Source organism: Astyanax mexicanus, chromosome 22, assembly GCF_023375975.1.
Source record: "Astyanax mexicanus isolate ESR-SI-001 chromosome 22, AstMex3_surface, whole genome shotgun sequence".
NCBI lineage: Eukaryota > Metazoa > Chordata > Actinopteri > Characiformes > Acestrorhamphidae > Astyanax > Astyanax mexicanus.
Window position 1 is genome coordinate 4,551,227 of NC_064429.1, and position 22,804 is coordinate 4,574,030.

The 22,804-nt window shown below is 34.6% G+C and overlaps 1 protein-coding gene across 4 annotated transcripts; it reads right to left on the reverse strand.

Annotated features, from left to right (window-relative positions):
• Positions 1–1,676: 1,676 nt before the first annotated feature.
• Positions 1,677–22,792, reverse strand: LOC125786969 (uncharacterized). 4 transcript variants are annotated; one of them, XM_049470655.1, is made up of 9 exons: positions 22,480–22,792; positions 21,963–22,013; positions 21,033–21,251; positions 15,063–15,122; positions 14,872–14,916; positions 14,419–14,454; positions 13,928–14,155; positions 2,023–2,079; positions 1,677–1,868 (listed from the first exon to the last, which is right to left on the reverse strand). In XM_049470655.1, exons 1-9 carry the CDS (start codon positions 22,510–22,512, stop codon positions 1,815–1,817), a joined length of 783 nt encoding a protein of 260 aa, XP_049326612.1. In that variant the 5' UTR covers positions 22,513–22,792; the 3' UTR covers positions 1,677–1,814. The 4 variants fall into 4 exon arrangements, with proteins under 4 accessions (XP_049326612.1, XP_049326611.1, XP_049326613.1 ...); XM_049470654.1 differs by lacking the exon at positions 2,023–2,079 and adding an exon at positions 13,710–13,766; XM_049470656.1 differs by lacking the exons at positions 1,677–1,868; positions 2,023–2,079 and adding exons at positions 12,959–13,555; positions 13,710–13,766 and having other exon boundaries at positions 14,419–14,451.
• Positions 22,793–22,804: the final 12 nt, after the last annotated feature.

A 22,804-nucleotide genomic window follows, 5' to 3' on the forward strand; every position in this document is an offset into this window, starting at 1 on the left:
CCGCGCGTCGCCTAGGCAACCGGGATATCATATAAAAATATACACATAATAATAATAATAATAATAATAATAATAATAATAATAATAATAATAATAATAATAATAATAATATCCACAGCAATTAACAATAACCACCACAACAATGCCAACTCTAAAATAAATAAATAAATAAATAAATAAATAATTAAAAAAATCCTTCATTAAAAGGATACAGTACAAGCTATAATAACAGAAAACAAACAAGATACACATATTTGATGTCAGTGAAGTTTAATACAAACCATACATATAAAAGCATATTAATGTGAAATTAAAGTAAATAAATATATTTATATTTATTACACGGACAATATTAAATTATATTAATAAAAAATATATAAATAAATAAATGAAAAAACGACTTCTATACATTAATTATTAAATTAATTAATTAATTAATTAATTAAAATGCAAAATAATTAATTAAATGTTCAATTTAATGTGACAAAAATGTGATAAAAAACACTTTTAACGTTCTTTATTTTAATAAATAAGTGTGATAGATTTTTAACTGAAACTATATTAAGTATTTTATTTTTATTTTTTATTTTATACATGATGCGCTATAAAGTTTTTGTTTTAGGGGATTTGTCAGAGTAAGTGTACTGGGAAATGAGAAATAATTAATTAAAGGTTTAATTTAATGTGTTTAACTGTAAAAAAAAAAAAAAAAAGAAGAAGCGTAAATAGTTGTATGTCATCACTTTTATTAAGTTATTTATTTTAATATATAGGTTTGATTGGTTTTTAACTGAAACAATTTATTTATTTTATTTATTTGTTTTTATACAGGAAACGGACACTCTCTCAGAGTCTCTGTTTAAGGGAATTTTTCAGTGTAAATGTGGTAGTAAACGAGCGTCCCCTGCTCGATAAGTTACAACATAACACTTCTTTATCCCCACCGACTTCTTCTGTTCTGTGATTGGCTAATGTTTTTTTACTCAGCACGCTTATTGGACAGTGCAGACTAATTAACTAACTAACTGACTAACTAACTAACTAACTAACTAAATAAATGAATAAATTATTTGTTTTTATTGTATTTATTTTATTGTTTTTCTTTATACAGGAAAAGGACACTAAAATGTGCTTTCATGCGGAAATACTTAGTATTGTGCTCTTTAATAGAAATTAACGGGGCTAAATAACATTTAAGGGGAGGTAGAGTCCCCTAAAACAGGTCTACTGACACCCGTATCAAATACTGACTGTAAATACAGTTATAGATTCCAACAGACCGTTGGAACATTAGATCAATCAAATGAATGCCTATTATAAATATAATAATAATATATCTACAATCAATTTAATGAATGCCTATTATTAATATAATAATAATATATCTACAATCAATCTAATGAATGCCTATTATAAATATAGTAATAATATATCTACAATCAATCTAATTAATGCCTCTAAATATAATATATATATATATATATATATATATATATATATATATATATATATATATATACAATCAATCTAATTAATGCCTCTAAATATAATATATATATATATACAATCAATCTAATGAGTGCCTACTATAAATATAATATATCTATAATCAATCTAATTAATGCCTACTATAAATATAATAATATATCTCCAATCAATCAAATGAATGCCTATAAATATAATAATATATCTTCAATCAATATATATAATTAATAGGTATAAATATATAAATCTATCAATCTAATTAAAACTTATAAATATTTAAATCTATCAATCTAATTAAAAAGTATGAATATTTAAATCTATCAATCTAATTAGTCCCTCTCTGACCCCCTGAAGCAGCTCAGGAACAGCTTCCTCCTTCCTCCCTGTGTGGAAAAGATCAGAAGAAAACAATAAATTAAGACTTGGTGTAAAAATCATTACTATAATAAATCAGAGAATCATTAAAATGTCTCTTTTTATATAGATTTATAGCTGTACGTGTTTTGTGTGTTGCTTTAGATTAAATTGAACTCTGACCTTTCTTTTGGGAGGGGTCTCCACCGCGACCCTTCGCTCTTCCAGGTCCTGCACGTCCTACAATTTTTTATTATACAATCAATCATTCAATTAATCTACACATGTTTAACTGTAAAAAAAAAAGAAGAAGCGTAAATAGTTGTATGTCATCACTTTTATTAAGTTATTTATTTTAATATATACACTACCGTTCAAAAGTTTGGGGTCACTCAAACAATTTTGTGTTTTCCTTGAAAAGTCACACTTATTCACCACCATACGTTGTGAAATGAATAGAAAATAGAGTCAAGACATTGACAAGGTTAGAAATAATGATTTGTATTTGAAATAACATTGTTTTTACATCAAACTTTGCTTTCATCAAAGAATCCTCCATTTGCAGCAATTACAGCATTGCACACCTTTGGCATTCTAGCTGTTAATTTGTTGAGGTAAGCTGGAGAAATTGCACCCCACGCTTCTAGAAGCAGCTCCCACAAGTTGGATTGGTTGGATGGGCACTTCTGGCGTACCATACGGTCAAGCTGCTCCCACAACAGCTCAATGGGGTTCAGATCTGGTGACTGCGCTGGCCACTCCATTACCAATAGAATACCAGCTGCCTGCTTCTGCTGTAAATAGTTCTAGCACAATTTGGAGGTGTGTTTAGGGTCATTGTCCTGTTGTAGGACGAAATTGGCTCCGATCAGGCGCTGTCCACTGGGTATGGCATGGCGTGATAGCCTTCCTTATTCAGAATCCCTTTTACCCTGTACAAATCTCCCACCTTACCAGCACCAAAGCAACCCCAGACCATCACATTACCTCCACCATGCTTAACAGATGGCGTCAGGCATTCTTCCACTGGTGTTTTGCGGGTACTATTTAATGAAGATGCCAGTTGGGGACCTGTGAGGCGTCTGTTTCTCAAACTAGAGACTCTAATGTACTTATCTTCTTGCTTTGTTGTGCAACACGGCCTCCCACTTCTTTTTCTACTCTGGTTAGAGCCTGTTTGTGCTGTCCTCTGAAGGGAGTAGTACACACCGTTGTAGGAAATCTTCAATTTCTTGGAATAGCCTTCATTTCTAAGAACAAGAATAGACTGTCGAGTTTCAGATGAAAGTTCTCTTTTTCTGGCCATTTTGAGCGTTTAATTGACCCCACAAATGTGATGCTCCAGAAACTCAATCTGCTCAAAGGAAGGTCAGTTTTGTAGCTTCTGTAATGAGCTAGACTGTTTTCAGGTGTGTGAACATGATTGCACAAGGGTTGTCTAATCATCAATTAGCCTTCTGAGCCAATGAGCAAACACATTGTACCATTAGAACACTGGAGTGATAGTTGCTGGAAATGGGCCTCTATACACCTATGTAGATATTGCACCAAAACCAGACATTTGCAGCTAGAATAGTCATTTACCACATTAGCAATGTACAGAGTGTATTTGTTTAAAGTTAGGACTAGTTTAAAGTTATCTTCATTGAAAAGTACAGTGCTTTTCCTTCAAAAATAAGGACGTTTCAATGTGACCCCAAACTTTTGAACGGTAGTGTAGGTTTGATTGGTTTTTAACTGAAACAATTTATTTATTTTATTTATTTGTTTTTATACAGGATACGGACACTCTCTCAGAGTCTCTGTTTAAGGGAATTTTTCAGTGTAAATGCGGTGGTAAACGAGCGCCCCCTGCTGGATAAGTTACAACATAACATTTCTTTATCCCCACAGACTTCTTCTGTTCTGTGATTGGCTAATCGTTTTTTACTCAGCACGCTTATTGGACAGTGCAGACTAACTAACTAAATAAATAAATAAATAAATAAAGTATTTGTTTTTATTGTATTTATTTTATTGTTTTTTTTTTTGTACAGGAAAAGGACACTAAATGCATTGGCGTAGGAACCGGGGGGGATGGGTGGGACATGTCCCACCCAATATTAGAAACAGGTGGACCAATCACGGAGCCGGTTCAGGTATTAAGTCCCGCCTCCCTGTAGAAACAGCCAATCAGCTTGCAGGAGAGGCAGCTTGGAAGCCCCGCCCCCTCGCTGTGAGATTTAGCAGCGGGACCGGGCTGCAGCAGCTTCAGCTGATTTTAAAACAGATCTGGATATACGGAGATTTTTCTAACAGAAAGGTAACGATAGGCTAACTGTAATGTCCGTATATCTCACGAGACATAAAAAGGAGACGACAGTCTGCGTTCACTTAACAGGGTGTTTATTCCTCAACTCCCGCTCTCTGAATGCCCACAGTACAACAACGGTCGGAACTACTTTCAACTCAGCACTCTCTAAAAGTGACAGTGTTCAATTTCTGTATGCCACACATTACATCTCCCCTCTTTAAGAGAGCTCCTCTGTATAAACATGAATAGCATATATATATATATATATATATATATATATATATATATATATAACTGTAAACAATCAAATTAACTTATTTTGTAAATGCTTTCTAACATTCAAAAATGAATCAGTGGTAACTGAAAATCATTTACTGTAATCACAAATTTTCATTCCATTATCCTTATCCCCCCTTTTCTGAAAGTAGAAAACTTTACCTAACACACAGTGGATTACCTTGGTAAAAAAAAAAATCCTGCAATATCTTTACCTCCCTACCATGGGGAACAAAATGAAAAAACAGATTCTTACAGCACCTAACCACTGTACTTTATCAACATGGCTAAACATGTCTGGCTACAGATCAAGCTTAACTACCGGTTTGCATATTCTGCCAGAACGTGTGACTGTATGTCCAGGTGTAAGAGTCTCTTGTGTGACACAAGTCGGTGTCACAGTTTCAGTGGTCCCGTCAATGTCCACCTCCACTGATGTAGTAGCCACATCAGAATCTTTGCTGTCTGATGTGTGATGGTCGGGAACAGCCAGTAGGTGGCGTCTGTTCCTTCTGTAACGCTCGCCTTTTGCTGTCTCCACAATGTAAGACCTTGGTGTGGAGCTTGTGCCATGAACAACAGCAGGAGTTGTCCACTGTTTCTGTCCATCCAGTTTTGTGAGTACAGAATTTCCTGTGTTCAACGGTGGCAACTCACGCACTCCGTTGCGTCTGTTGTAATAGTACGCCTGCCGTTGCTTGGCTCTTCCATCAGCTTGTTGAATTTTGTCCATGTTGGGCCAGCAAGGTTTCAGGTTATCCTGTAGCATCGGCAAGGTCGTCCTGATTTTCCTGCCCATTAACAGTTCAGCTGGACTGACTCCTGTAGAGGAGTTGGGTGTAGCTCTATATGTCAACAGAGCGAGAAGAGGGTCGTCCTGACGTAGGATGGTCTTTGCAATTTGAACAGCCCTTTCTGCATGGCCATTACTCTGAGGGAAATGGGGACTAGAAGTGACATGAGTAAAGTCATAGTTCTTACTAAACTCTCTCATCTCTACAGAAGCTAGCTGAGGACCATTGTCACTCACTAACACCTCTGGGATACCGTAACGTGCAAAAGTAGACTTAAGCCTCGAGATAACCTGGCTGCTTTTAGTGTTAGGTAAATGTAAGACCTCTAAGAACCTAGAAAAGTAATCAGAAACAACCAAGTAGTTCTGTTTCTTAAACTCACATAGGTCTACTGCCACTTTCTGCCACGGCCTAGATGGTAACTCAGTTGAAATTAAAGGCTCTTTCCTGTGCGTGTTTCTATTCTCTACACAGAATGAACACTGCTGCACTCTGGTAATAATGTCCTGTCCCATTTTGGGCCACCAAACTGACTGAAGTGCTCTCTCTCTAACTTACTTAGACCTTGATGCCCATCGTGAATTATCTCTAGAATCACCTTTCTCATACCCTCTGGGATAACTATGCGATTCCCTCTCACTACCAAGCCATCTAGCTCAGATAGCTCTCCTCTGACCTGGTAAAAATCCCTTACTGACTCTGGAACTCTGTCTACATACTCAGGCCAACCTGACCTAATAAAGCTGCGTACTGCCTGAAGCTGTGGATCATTATTTGTACTATGCTTTATTTCACTGAACCTTTGTGGTGTGGCCGGTACCTGGCTTATAACTGCATCTATGTGTGCTGCCACATCATCTTGAAGATCTCCCTCACCATAACACTGCTCTGGGCCTCTAGACAAAGCGTCAGCCACTGCTAGTGTTTTCCCTGGTGCATACTCAGCTACTCCACTAAACCGCATAAGCCTCATCAACAGCCTCTGACACCTAATGGGAACATTATCTAGGTCTTTACTGTTAATAAGGGGTACAAGGGGCTTGTGGTCAGTTATGAGTCTGAAATTGGCAAGTCCGAACAGGTATTTGTCAAATCGTTCGCACGCCCAGACGCTGGCCAGGCACTCTTTCTCAATTTGGGCGTACCTTGTCTCAGTGTCGCTCAGCCGCCTAGACGCATAGGCCACAGGTTTCCACTGGTCACCGTGCTGCTGGAGAAGAACAGCCCCCAACCCGTAGCTGCTGGCATCAGCTGACACGGCAGTGGGTTTCGTCACATCATAGAAAGCTAGAACTGGGGCTGTGGCCAACAGGGTTTTGAGCTTTTGAAACGCCATCTGTTGTGCAGATTCCCACAACCACTCCATCTTTCCTTTAAGCAGCGCGTAGAGTGGCTCTGCTACTGTAGACAGCTCTGGAACATACTTGGCCAAATAGTTCACCATCCCCAGGAATCTTTTCAGTTCCGTGACATTGTTTGGCTGGGGAAAGTTCTCTATCCCAGCCACCTTCTCCGGGTCGGGCCGGACGCCGGTCTTGTCGATGACATGGCCCAGAAAACGGACCTTGGTCTGCCTGAACTTGCACTTGTGCTCGTTCAACTTGAGCCCTGATGCTTCGATGACCTTCAGAGCCTCTGCTAGACGCTGGTCGTGGATTTCCTCGCTTTCTCCATGAACGAGGATATCATCCATAAACAGCTCTATCCCTTCCAATCCTGCCAGAGTCTCTACCATTTTTCTTTGAAAAATCTCTGGTGCACTCGTGATCCCGAACGGAAGGCGCCGGAAGGCATACCTCCCAAACGGTGTGATAAAGGTGGTGAGCTTTTTACTGTTCTCATGTAAAGGTATCTGGTAAAAACCACTTGCTGCATCCAGTGTTGTGAATACAGTCGATCCTGCAAGTCTAGGCAGTATTTCCTCGACAGTAGGTAGCACATACTTTTCGCATTTCACTGCTCGATTGAGCCTCCGGAGATCTGCACAGCAGCGAACCTCCTTTCTGTTGGGCTATAGAACCGGCACCATGGCCGCGCACCACTCGGTTGGCTTAGTCACTTTTTCTATGATGCCTTCACTTTCCATACGGTGGAGCTCTGTCTTCACAAGAGGGACAAGCGGCAAAGGTATCCGCCTTGCCGTGTGCACCGAATATGGTTTGGCATCATCCTGAAGGACTATTTCCACTGGTTCTGTGTTCAGTAGTCCCCCTGACCTGAAGACACTGTTGACCTCGTCCACTTGTTTCACGAGACCCATGTCAACAGCTTCGGGACGGCCTAGAAGACAACTGACTCGACCTCTCATAACATATACTTTAAAGGAGTATTGCTTTTCCTTGTATTTTGTGGTAGCCTGAAATAGCCCCATGCAGCTGAGGTGTCCTCCTGGGCTAATAAAGTTGGTGTCGGGTGGAGTAAGTTTGATTTTAGGCTTCATCATTTTAAATGTGTTCAGGTTGATAACTGTGGCATCTGCTCCAGTGTCTATTTTAAAGGTGATTGGGATATTGCTCACCTCCAGGTTAACTGTCCAATCTTCCTCACTGTGGGTCTTTCTGCCGATTTCCCCAAGGAAGTATGGCTGTTTTACCTCCTGTGTGACTTCTCTCACTTGCTTCGAGTGACACACACGCTCCCAATGTCCTTGTTTTTGACACTTATTACACTTACTCTTGAGTGCAGGGCATCTTTTCATATCACTGTGCTTGGGTTTTCCACATCTCACACAACTCTCTGCTTTATAGCGCCCCTGGTGGCTGCTGCCGCTCTGCCGCTGCTTGCCCCTCCGCCGTCTGTCTGACTGCGGGCTGCCGTGATGACGTAGCGCATTCACGCTTGCATACTGCGGCTCCGGTGGGTTAGACTGGAGACTGACCTGCTTAGTAATCTCCTCCGCCTGCCGCACTTGATCAATGACTTCAGCTAACGTTAAATCCGCTTTAAGCTGAAACTTACGAGACAGGTCTTTGTCTAAAATGCCCACCACTAGGCGGTCTCGGATGTGTTCATCTCGCCTTTCCCCAAACTCGCAGTACTCCGCCAGCTCGTACAGCACGCGTATGTACTGCTCCGCGGTCTCCCCAGGCTGCTGGCTGCGCTGATAAAAACATGCCCGCTCATGTATAACGTTACGGCGGGGAATAAAGTACTCGTCGAACTTTTTGAGAACTTTATCAAAGTCTTTCTCTTCCTCTTCACTGGCGAAGTGGAACGAGCTAAATATCTTTTCAGCCTCGCTCCCCATGGAGTAAATGAGAGAACTCACTTGTATTTCTCCGCTGTCCTTACTCAGCTTCGTTGCCTGCCGATAGCGCGAAAATCTCTGTTTCCACTCCGGCCACTCCGCTGGGCGGTCAAACTTGAACTCACTCGGTGGATTAAACTTCGCCATAGCGTTATCTTCCTTTAACGCACAAGTAACTGCTCCTTCAGGCACCCAGTTTCTTCTGACACCATGTAATGTCCGTATATCTCACGAGACATAAAAAGGAGACGACAGTCTGCGTTCACTTAACAGGGTGTTTATTCCTCAACTCCCGCTCTCTGAATGCCCACAGTACAACAACGGTCGGAACTACTTTCAACTCAGCACTCTCTAAAAGTGACAGTGTTCAATTTCTGTATGCCACACATTACACTAACCACGTCAACTGAGATGATATGTTTCTGATAGCTGGTTAAAAATACACGTCTCTGAATCAAAACACAGATCAAAACCCACTGTGATTAATAAACTGCAGCTGTGTGAGTGAGTTAGTTTAACTTTGGAATTAGCTTGATTGGGAGTCAGGGTTAAAGAAAAAAACTAAACTATATATGTAATGTTCAGCTTTCCCTGTACCTGATCACTAATTTCATTTTCAAACTGTGTTTATTAATATAGGATTACAGGATTACTGTAAACTATAATGAACGAATTCATTAAAAACTATCTAGAAGCTGGATGTAGAGGATAGCCAGAATTTAGTACAGTACTTTATGTTTGTAGTTTAAAGCAGTTTCTTAACCCTGATCACTGCCCTTAAATTGTGTTTTCCACCTGATCCAGCTGATCAGCTAATAAACAGTCATTTACTGAGTTTACCTGTTAAAATCCTTTAGCCCCCTATGGAGCATAAATTAATTATGTATATGCAGCAGTGTATTGAAACACATCATCCCACCACTTACTTTATTACGTGCATTTAAAGCAGAGAAAGCTCTAGAATATGCAGAACAGTGTTAATATGCAGTAGAATATGTAAGAACAGGGTTGAGAAACACTGATCTAACCTGACTTCTGTTCATTTGTAGTTCACAGTAAGACCACATGTCCTGGCGTTTATAAAAATCTCTATGAAACGTAATGTTACATTATTTTACATAAAATGACACCATCTTAAGAAGAGCTCTCAGTAGAAAATAATAAAAGCGCAGGACCCAAAAATTTTTTTGTGGAGAAAATGTAAATATACAACAGAATTGACATGCCAATACATAATAATAATATAAATAAAAAATATTAATTAAAAAATAATAATAATAATAATAACCAAATCTGTTATATTGTTTTAAATATTAGGTTATAACTGATCAGTTTTTGTCATATGTATATAATTCAGACATTGCATGCATAATTTTACAGTAACTGTAACGTGGAGTAACATGTTTAGGTTGTAAAATCACCTTTACTTGAATGTTACCTAATAATACAGAAAAATTGATTATTTGTGATTAAAAGTAATTTCCACAAATGTTGTTCTAGGAAACTATAGGGTGGCCTTGGGTCAATGTGTCCCCCCCAATATCAAGCCAGCTCCTACGCCCTTGCTAAAATGTGCTTTCATGCTGAAATACTTAGTATTGTGCTCTTTAATAGAAATTAACGGGGCTAAATAACATTTAAGGGGAGGTAGAGTCCCCTAAAACAGGTCTACTGACACCCGTATCAAATACTGACTGTAAATACAGTTATAGATTCCAACAGACCGTCCTCATCCTGAACATGAACACACAAATTCACATTTTATATTTTCCTCATCACACTGTGGAGTGGGACAGTTTTACACTGGGGGTAATTTTGGTCCTTTTTTACTAAGTTACCCTTTACATCCCCTTTAAATCAAGATCACACAACAGAAAACACCGATTATTCATTTTTTTACTCTCAAGAGAACATCCACCAGCGCTGGACGATATCATATAAGATTAATAATAAGTAATAAATGAAGTTTTGTATCTGATGATCTTCTCTAGAGTCTGTAGATGTGAATCAGGCTGCACAGGCTGCTGAATGTAGAGTTATGAGTTTTAACCACAGACTTATACTGCTGTAAGTTTCAATTCCCAGCAAGAAAATCAAACCCTGATCTTCCACAGAGAGAACTGTGATGTTATCCACTACACCACCTACTTCATTCATTTATTAATGCATTTATTAATCAGATAAAGAGCTTTTATTAAACTCTGAGAAATTAAAATAAACAGCTGAATGTTTAAAAGTTGTAAAGTGGAAATAGCTCTGGTTTTGGTTGTTTATTAAAGAGTGATTTTACAGCAAATTCAACAAAACCACAACATAAAAAAAGAGACAAACAACAAAAGAATACAATAAATATAAACTTTATTAAAGCTTTAAATACAAACAAATAATTTCAAATGTCTAAGATGGGAGGATCTATCAATCTACCAATCAATCTAATTGATGTCTATAAATATATAAATCTATTAATCTAATTAATGCAAATAAATATATACATCTATTAATCTAATTAATGCCTATAAATATATAAATATATTAATCTAATAATGTCTATAAATATATAAATCTATAAATCTAATTAATGCCTATAAATATATAAATCTATTAATCTAGTTAATGCATATAAATATATAAATATATCAATCTAATTAATGCCCCTAAATATATCAATCTAATTAATGCCTATAAACATATAAATCTTTGAATCTAATTAATGCCTGTCAATATATAAAGCTATGAATCTAATTATAACCTATAAATATATCAATCTAATTAATGCCTATACATATTTAAATCTATCAACCAATCAATCTAATTAACGCCGATGAATATAATAGAATATCTATAATCAATCTAATTAATGCCTTCAAAAATAATAATATATCTATAATCAATCTAATAAATGGCTAGATGGCTACGGCTATATATCTATATTCAATCTAATTAATGGCTATAAATATAATAATATATCTACAATCAATCTAATTAATGCTTATAAATATAGTAATAATATATATATATATATATACAATCAATCTAATGTATGCCTATTATAAATATAATAATAATATATATACAATCAATCTAATTAATGCTTATTAATATAATAATATATCTACAATCAATCTAATTAATGCTTATAAATATAGTAATAATATATATATATATATATATATATATATATATACAATCAATCTAATGTATGCCTATTATAAATATAATAATAATATATATACAATCAATCTAATGAATGGCTATTATAAATATAATAATAATATATCTACAATCAATCTAATTAATGCTTATTAATATAATAATAATATAAATATACAATCAATCTAATGAATGCGTACTATAAATATAATAATATATCTCCAATCAATCTAATGAATGCGTACTATAAATATAATAGTATATCTATGATCAATCTAATTAATGCTTATAAATATAATAATATATCTCCAATCAATCTAATTAATGCTTATAAATATAGTAATAATATATATATATACAATCAACCTAATGAATGCCTATCATAAATATAATTAATATATCTCCAAATAATCTAATTAATGTTTATTAATATAATAATAATATATATATATACAATCAATCTAATCAATGCCTACTACAAATATAATATTATATCTATAATCAATCGAATCAATGGCCATAAATATAATAATATATCTTCAATCAATCTAATCAATGGCCATAAATATAATAATATATCTTCAATCAATCTAATTAATGGCCATAAATATAATAATATATCTACAATCAATCTAATGAATGCCTATTATAAACATAATAATAATATATGTACAATCTAATTAATGCTTATAAATATAGTAATAATATATATATATACAATCAATCTAATGAATGCCTATTATAAATATAATAATAATATATATACAATCAATATAATGAATGCCTATTATAAATATAATAATAATATATAAACAATCAATCTAATTAATACATCTACAATCAATCTAATTAATGCCTATAAATATATAAATATATTAATCTAATAATGTCTATAAATATATAAATATATAAATCTAATTAATGCCTATAAATATATAAATCTATTAATCTAATTAATGCATATAAATATATAAATATATGAATCTAATTAATGCCCATAAATATATCAATCTAATTAATGCCTTTAAATATAATATATCTATAATCAATCTAATTAATGGCAATAAATATAATAATAATATATATTTAATCAATCTAATTAATGGCTATAAATATAATAATCAATCTAATGAATGCCTATTATAAATATAATAATATATCTACAATCAATCTAATGAATGCCTATTATAAATATAATAGTATATCTATAATCAATCTAATTAATGGCCATAAATATAATAATATATATACAATCAATATAATGAATGCCTATTATAAATATAATAATAAAATATATACAATCAATCTAATGAATGCCTACTATAAATATAATAATATATCTATAATCAATCTAATCAATGGCTATAAATATAGTAATATATCTCCAATCAATCTAATTAATGCCTACTATAAATGTAATAATATATCTACAATCAATCTAATTAATGGCTATAAATATAGTAATAATATATATACAATCAATATAATGAATGCCTATTATAAATATAATAATAAAATATATACAATCAATCTAATGAATGCCTACTATAAATATAATAATATATCTATAATCAATCTAATCAATGGCTATAAATGTAATAATATATCTCCAATCAATCTAATTAATGCCTACTATAAATGTAATAATATATCTCCAATCAATCTAATTAATGGCTATAAATATAGTAATATATCTCCAATCAATCTAATTAATGGCTATAAATATAGTAATATATCTCCAATCAATCTAATTAATGGCTATAAATACAACAATATATCTTCAATCAATATATATAATTAATAGGTATACATATATAAATCTATTAATCTAATTAAAACTTATAAATATTTAAATCTATCAATCTAATTAAAAAGTATGAATATTTAAATCTATCAATCTAATTAGTCCCTCTCTGACCCCCTGAAGCAGCTCAGGAACAGCTTCCTCCTTCCTCCCTGTGTGGAAAAGATCAGAAGAAAACAGAATAAATTAAGACTTGGTGTAAAAATCATTACTATAATAAATCAGAGAATCATTAAAATGTCTCTTTTTATATAGATTTATAGCGGTACGTGTTTTGTGTTGCTTTAGATTAAATTGAACTCTGACCTTTCTTTTGGGAGGGGTCTCCACCGCGTCCCTTCGCTCTTCCAGGTCCTGCACATCCTACAAGAAGCAGAGATAAAGAAGTAAAGGGGTTTAATGTAGAATTGCAGACACTTTATTAATCATTTCACCGCAGAAAATAGAGAACGCTTTTATACCATCAGATAACATCATTATTATTAAATGAGACACATATTGAAGATACTGGAACAAACTCTTACCTGTGCAGCCGGCTCCGCCTCCAGACCTGGGTCCGCCTCCCCAACCAGCACCGAGACTCGAGCACGGGACCTGAAACGAGAAAACACAGAGGTCCAAAAGTTGGTGGTGAGTATTTTCAGGGATCTGCTCTGTGTTCTGATGGTGGGTGAAGGTGCAGTGACTCCCTGGCCGGTTAGCTCTGGTGGGAAGACGGTGGTGGTGAGGTCCTCCACTGAAGATTCTGAGCACTGTCCAATAAAAAGATTAGATAAGATAGTCCTTTATTAGTCCCACAGTAGTAAAATTTACTCAGTTACAGCAGGAAAAGGACAGCAAGGAACACAGAAACAGAAAGAGATAACAAACTATATTAGTATTAACAATATAAACATTAATTAATAATACAAATACATTAAAAACCTGCATTGCACATAAAGATTATGCACATTATGTTTTAAAAAAGGCTAAATTGGGTCTGATGTAGGTGTGTAACAGTTTAATAAAGACTCACAGAAGAAAAAGGTGAAGTGTAGACGTCTGAATCCTCCTGAAACAAAACAAATACATACTTTAATTCATACTGATCCATCTCTAGTTTTATATTTGAGTGTTGTTAAAAGTGATTTTGGCCTAACAAGCAGCTCAGTTTCCTCTGCTGAGAAGTGCAGAAGCTCTGCATCGTTAAAATAGCAATCTGCCCAAATCAGAGTGCATCTGACTCTTAAAGGGAATGGCAAGTGACACTCTGATTGGCTTATTTCAAGTTACGCCCAAAACAAACCCATGATTAATTAAGAGAATTAGTACATGCCTTGTTTCTTTACATTTTAAGCCACACAAAGTGTACTTTTCCCGTCGTTATGATAGCAAAGACACACTGACACGCCCTAAATCAAGCTGTATGTTTAACATTGAGGCTATACTGGGTCTGATGTAGGAGTGTAAAAGTTTGATAAAGACTCACCGAAAAAAATGACGAAGAGGAAACGGAAGAGACGTCTGACTCCTCCTGAAACAAAACAAATACATACTTTAATTCATACTGATCCATCTCTAGTTTTATTTTTGAGTGTTGTAGAATGTGAATTTGGTCTAAAATTTAAGAATTTTCTATGAAAGATAGTTAAATTGGGTTAAATAACACTGAGCGCTCACCTTCGACATCTCCACCTCATCGTCAAGGTCCTCCACCTCCCAGACAGGGTCGGCCAAAGCCTAGAAGAATCAGAGAGGAAGAAATGAGCAGGTTTTCTAAAGCTCTGCAGATCTTCAGTCGTTTTAAGGAGGCAGAAAGATGGAGATGATACTGGATTAACTGTAAACTCTTACCTGTGCAGCTGGACCTGGGATGATTGCTGCAGGCTGTGGGCGGGAGGTGGGCACGCACAGGATGTGTTTCACCCAAGCCTTTCGGCACTGTCCAAAAAAGAGTCCGCTTCATTAAAGTTACTTATATGACAACAGAAACAAAACTAAACAAACAGCGGCAAAATAAAAAGATAAATTATTTCTTATAAACACTCAGGACTGTTCTGAACCCAGCAATTTTTAGATTGCTACCAATTTCTGTACTCAAATTGTACCCTCAAAGATATAATATTGGTCTTTACAAAGTAAAAAATCTTTCTTAACAGCAATAAGTACAGATTTGTACCATTTAAAATGTACCAGCCAAAAGGTACATTCATTTTTTGGGTACCACTGCACTGATAAACAATATATATTTTAATTGTTCTTTAAGTATTCTTTTAAGTACTCTTTTAAGTACAAATCTGTACTTATTTTTCTTAGTGTTTTCAGGGAATGAAGTTCTAACAGAGATTAAGCTCTCAGTCTATGGCTGTACCCAAAACCACATGGGTTACTATACTATACTATACTATAGTATACTATACTACACTATACTATTTCCCTGTGCTCTACTGTGCAGCAGTAATGTGGTTTAATATTTAACAAGCAATAATAACAGTTTAATGGGAACTTACGGCGAAAGCCGGGGGACGGATGGTGGAGTCCTTCCAGCAGTCAGTACGCACCTGCAATAGAAATATCCATATACAATATATTACAACTATTATCCATAACATATCAGCATGAATATGCACTTACAGTATGTGTATCCAACATAGTATATATATTATGTGTTATATTATATTTTCTTTTTCAGAAAAGCCAACTTTACAAGAACTTTATAAGAAAAACTTTACATGACCTATATATCTAACTATATTATCTTTATAAAGTAATTCAGAGCTTTTCTACGGGTCTAATGATCATTAAACGAGGCTGTGCATTTCATTTATTGCTTTAAATTCTCTTCAGAAACATGGAAAGCAGTGGACACTTTATTATCATCTTATTTAATGATATTTTGAGCACATAAAGCAACCTATGCAGCTCCCAAACAGATAAAACAACTTCACAGCCTGTTATCTACAGTTATTAAATATAGTTAAGATATGACAACTAATGCTGAGGTGTTTAGCTTAGCTTAGCTTAGTCAGCTCCTTTTATTGTAGTTTTACAGTGTTTACTCAGAGAAACCGCTTCAGAAATTAACTTTGACCCCCACCTAAAAACCACCATCCAGACCTGCTTTATTTTAATAGTGAGTAATTAATCCAGATTAGTAAATCTGATTAAATAAACTTTAAAAAGGGTAAAATTATTTTCTACTGACCTCCAGGGGGCGGACTCTGCTCGGAGACGCCATGTTTGACCGCGGGGTGGCGGTGTCCCTCACCGGCTGCTGTACCCTGTAAAAAACAAAAACAAAAGAGAAAAAGCGAAAAAGACAGTTAATAAGAATTAAAATATAGATAATACAGTAATTAATGAGTAATTATAAAGAGTACAGATAATAAACAGTGAGAATAAATCAGTAAACTGATATGTAGGTGAAGCTGTAGCTGTAGAGAGTCTCCGCGCTGAAAGTCGCTGCTGCTCTGAAGCACAAAGACAACAGAATGAAATCAACCGAATTAAAGCGGCCGCGCGTCGCCTAGGCAACCGGGATATCATATAAAAATATAATAATAATAATAATAATAATAATAATAATAATAATAATAATAATAATAATAATAATAATAATATCCACAGCAATTAACAATAACCACCACAACAATACCAACTCTAAAATAAATAAATAAATAAATAAATAATAATAAAAAAATCCTTCATTAAAAGGATACAGTACAAGCTATAATAACAGAAAACAAACAAGATACACATATTTGATGTCAGTGAAGTTTAATACAAACCATACATATAAAAGCATATTAATGTGAAATTAAAGTAAATAAATATATTTATAGTTATTACACGGACAATATTAAATTATATTAATAATAAAATATATAAATAAATAAATAAATAAATAAAACAACTTCTATACAATAATTATTAAATAAATAAATAAATTAATTAAAATGCTAAATAATTAATTAAATGTTCAATTTAATGTGACAAAAATGTGATAAAAAACACTTTTAACGTTCTTTATTTTAATAAATAAATGTGATAGATTTTTAACTGAAACTATTTTATTTTTATTTTTTATTTTATTTTTTTATTTTATACATGATACGGACACACTATAAAGTATTTGTTTTAGGGGATTTGTCAGAGTAAGTGTACTGGGAAATGAGAAATAATTAATTAAAGGTTTAATTTATTGTGTTTAACTGTGAAAAAAAGAAGAAGAAGAAGAAGCATAAATAGTTGTATGTCATCACTTTTATTAAGTTATTTATTTTAATATATAGGTTTGATTGGTTTTTAACTGAAACAATTTATTTATTTTATTTATTTGTTTTTATACAGGAAACGGACACTCTCTCAGAGTCTCTGTTTAAGGGAATTTTTCAGTGTAAATGTGGTGATAAACGAGCGTCCCCTGCTGGATAAGTTACAACATAACACTTCTTTATCCCCACCGACTTCTTCTGTTCTGTGATTGTCTAATCGTTTTTTACTCAGCACGCTTATTGGACAGTGCAGACTAACTAACTAACTAACTAACTAACTAAATAAATAAATAAATAAAGTATTTGTTTTTATTGTTTTTTTTATACAGGAAAAGGACACTAAAATGTGCTTTCATGCTGAAATACTTAGTATTGAGCTCTTTAATAGAAATTAACGGGGCTAAATAACATTTAAGGGGAGGTAGAGTCCCCTAAAACAGGTCTACTGACACCCGTATCAAATACTGACTGTAAATACAGTTATAGATTCCAACAGACCGTCCTCATCCTGAACATGAACACACAAATTACCATTTTATATTTTCCTCATCACACTGTGGAGTGGGACAGTTTTACACTGGGGGTAATTTTGGTCCTTTTTTACTAAGTTACCCTTTACATCCCCTTTAAATCAAGATCACACAACAGAAAACACAGATTATTCCTTTTTTTACTCTCAAGAGAAGATCCACCAGCGCTGGACGATATCATATAAGATTAATAATAAGTAATAAATGAAGTTTTGTATCTGATGATCTTATCTAGAGTCTGTAGATGTGAATCAGGCTGCACAGGCTGCTGAATGTAGAGTTATGAGTTTTAACCACAGACCTATACTGCTGTAAGTTTCAATTCCCAGCAAGAAAATCAAACCCTGATCTTCCACAGAGAGAACTGTGATGTTATCCACTACACCGCCTACTTCATTCATTTATTAATGCATTTATTAATCAGATAAAGAGCTTTTATTAAACTCTGAGAAATTAAAATAAACAGCTGAATGTTTAAAAGTTGTAAAGTGGAAATAGCTCTGGTTTTGGTTGTTTATTAAAGAGTGATTTTACAGCAAATTCAACAAAACCACAACATAAAAAAAGAGACAAACAACAAAAGAATACAATAAATATAAACTTTATTAAAGCTTTAAATACAAACAAATAATTTCAAATGTCTAAGATGGGAGGATCTATCAATCTACCAATCAATCTTATTGATGTCTATAAATATATAAATCTATTAATCTAATTAATGCAAATAAATATATAAATCTATTAATCTAATTAATGCCTATAAATATATAAATATATTAATCTAATAATGTCTATAAATATATAAATCTAATTAATGTCTATAACTATATAAATCTATCAATCTAATTAATGCCTATAAATCTATAAATCTATCAATCTAATTAATGCCTTTAAATTTATCAATCTAACTATTGCCTATAAATATTAAAATCTATCAATTTAATTAATGCCTCTAAATATATAAATCTATGAATCGAATTAATGCCTATAAATATATTAATCTATCTACAATCTAATTAATGAGTATAAATATTTAAATCAATCAATCTAATTAAAAAGTATGAATATTTAAATCTATCAATCTAATTAGTCCCTCTCTGACCCCCTGAAGCAGCTCAGGAACAGCTTCCTCCTTCCTCCCTGTGTGGAAAAGATCAGAAGAAAACAGAATAAATTAAGACTTGGTGTAAAAATCATTACTATAATAAATCAGAGAATCATTAAAATGTCTCTTTTTATATAGATTTAGAGCGGTATGTGTTTTGTGTGTTGTTTTAGATTAAATTGAACTCTGACCTTTCTTTTGAGAGGGGTCTCCACCGCGTCCCTTCGCTCTTCCAGGTCCTGCACGTCCTACAAGAAGCAGAGATAAAGAAATAAAGGGGTTAAATGTAGAATTGCAGACACTTTCTTAATAATTTCACTGCAGAAAATAGAGAAAGCTTGTCAATATTCACAGAAAACCTTTAAGAAGCTGTTTAAGTAAGTAAAACAGAAGAAATTATATTTTAGTATTTCTGTGACTGTAGGCCTGAATTATACCATCAGATAACATCATTATTATTAAATGAGACACATACTGAAGATACTGGAACAAACTCTTACCTGTGCAGCCGGCTCCGCCTCCAGACCTGGGTCCGCCTCCCCAACCAGCACCGAGACTCGAGCACGGGACCTGAAACGAGAAAACACAGAGGTCCAAAAGTTGGTGGTGAGTATTTTCAGGGATCTGCTCTGTGTTCTGATGGTGTGTCAAGGTGCAGTGACTCCCTGGCCGGTTAGCTCTGGTGCGAAGACGGTGGTGGTGAGGTCCTCCACTGAAGATTCTGAGCACTGTCCAATAAAAAGATTAGATAAGATAGTCCTTTATTAGTCCCACAGTAGTGAAATTCACTCAGTTACAGCAGGAAAAGGACAGCAAGGAACACAGAAACAGAAAGAGATAACAAACTTTGTTAGTATTAATGATATAAATATTAAGAAATGATAAAAAATATAAAAATCAACTACACATGAAAAACCTACATTAGACATGAAGATTATACACATAATATTTAAAAAAAGGCTATACTGGGTCTGATGTAGGTGTGTAACAGTTTAATAAAGACTCACAGAAGAAAAAGGTGAAGTGTAGACGTCCGACTCCTCCTGAAACAAAACAAATACATACTTTAATTCATACTGATCCATCTCTAGTTTTATATTTGAGTGTTGTTAAAAGTGATTTTGGTCTAAAATATAAGACAAGCAGCTCTGTTTCCACTGCTGAGAAATGTCACATTTAGTGAATTAGTGCATGCCTTTTGTGCGTCGAGCAAAGTGTACTTTTCCTGTTGTTACATTAGCAAAGATGCCCTAAATCAGGCTGTATGGTTAACGGCTAAAATAGAGCCCTAGGGGTTAGATTAAGGCTATACTGGTCTGATGTAAGTGTGTTAAAGTTTGATAAAGACTCACCGAAGAAGAAGGCGAAGTGGAAATGGAAGAGACGTCTTACTCCGCCTGAAACAAAACAAATATATGCTTTAATTCCTGCTGATCCATCTCTAGTTTTATTTTTGAGTGTTGTTAATTATGAATTTAGACTAAACTGTGAGAATTTTCCAATAAAGATTTAAGCTAAATTGGGTGAAATAACACTGAGCGCTCACCTTCGACATCTCCACTTCATCTTCATCATCGCTGACCACCCGACCGTGGTCCCCCACCTCCCAGTCAGGGTCGGCCAAAACCTAGGAGAATCAGAGAGGAAGAAATGAGCAGGTTTTCTAAAGCTCTTCAGATCTTCGGTCGTTTTAAGGTGGTAGAGAGATGGAGATGATACTGGATTAACTGTAAACTCTTACCTGTGCAGCTGGACCTGGGATGAGCTCAGGCTCTGGTCCAACAAAGTCCAGCTTCTGGGTAAGCTCTGCCACAGCGATCGGCACCAGAACGTTACAGTGTGTGTACCGAGGGAAGGGTGGGGTCGTGACGGTGGGGGGTTGGCTGCTGGGGATTGCTGCAGGCTCTGGATGGGAGGTGGGCACCGTGCGTTTGCTGCATTTCCCCCAAGCCTTTCGGCACTGTCCAAAAAAAGAGTCCGCTTCATTAAAGTTAGTTACAACCCAACAGCATCACTAATATGGCAACAGAAACAAAACTAAACAAACAGCTGATAAATAAATTTAAATAAATAAATTATTTATTAAAATCACTCAGAACTCTCCTGACCCCAATTTCACTACCATAAACACATTATTATTCACTATAAAAAAGATATAAGTACTTTTTTGTTCTTAAATTGTACCCTCAACTGTATAATATTGGTCTTTACAGGGTCAGATGTGTTCCCTCTGAAGTACAAAATTCTTTCCTAACAGCAATAAGTACAGATTTGTACCATTTAACCAGCCAAAAGGTAGTACACTCAGTTTTCTGTATCACTGCGCTGATGAACAATATATATTTTATTGCACATTTTTTGTTTAAAAGACAGACAATTTTGGATCATCAAGTTCTTGACACATATTCAGTTGATAAAATGTTTATAATGTTTAGAATCTTTACTGGCACAAAAAACATGGGTACAAATAAGGACTTTGACTGAAAGGTCCTCTACTGTACCTCAATCTGTTAAGTGTCCAGGAAATGAAGTTTTAACTGAGATTATGCTCTCAGTCTATGGCTTTACCCAAAACTACATGGACTATACTACACTACATTATAATATACTACACTATACTATTTTGTCTTTGTCTTCAACAAGCAATAATAACAGTTTAATGGGAACTCACGCCAAAAGCCGGGGGACGGGTGGTGGAGTTCCCCGAGCGGTCAGTACCCACCTGCAATAGAAATATATATACAATCATTACAACCATTATCCATAACAAATCAGCATGAATATGCACTTACAGTATGTGTAGCCAATATATACATTTAAAACTATATGACAGAGGAAAGTAAAAAGTAAAGAGATTTACATTTAAAGCATGTCTATTGTTCTGTTTATCATTAAATGAGGCTGTGCAGCTCCACAGCCTTATAGCTACTGTTATTAAATATAGTAAATATGATATATAATGATGTCGTGTTTAGCTTAGCCTAGCTTAAATTAGCTTAGCTTAGCTTAGTCAACTGCTCATATTACAGTTTTACAGTGTTTACTCAGAGAAACCGCTTCAGAAATGACCATTGACCCTCACCTAAAACTACCACTTAGACATGCTTTAGTTTAATAGTGAGTAATTAACCCATATCAGTAAATCTGATTAAATAAATTCTGAAAGGGTTGAATCATTTTCTACTGACCCCCAGGGGGCAGACTCTGCTCGGAGACACCATGTTCGACCGCGGGGTGGCGGTGTCCCTCACCGGCTGCTGTAACCTATTAAAAAAAGAAAAGAGAAAAGCGAAAAACACAGTTAATAAGAATAAAATAGAGATAAAACAGTTATTAATGAGTAATTATAAAGAGTACAAATAATAAACAGTGAGAATAAAGCAGTAAACTGGTCTGTAGGTGAAGCTGTAGCTGTAGAGAGTCTCCGCGCTGAAAGTCACACTGCTGCTCTGAAGAACAAAAACAACAGAATGAAAACAACCGAATTAAGGCGACCGCAGTGCTCCTAGCCAA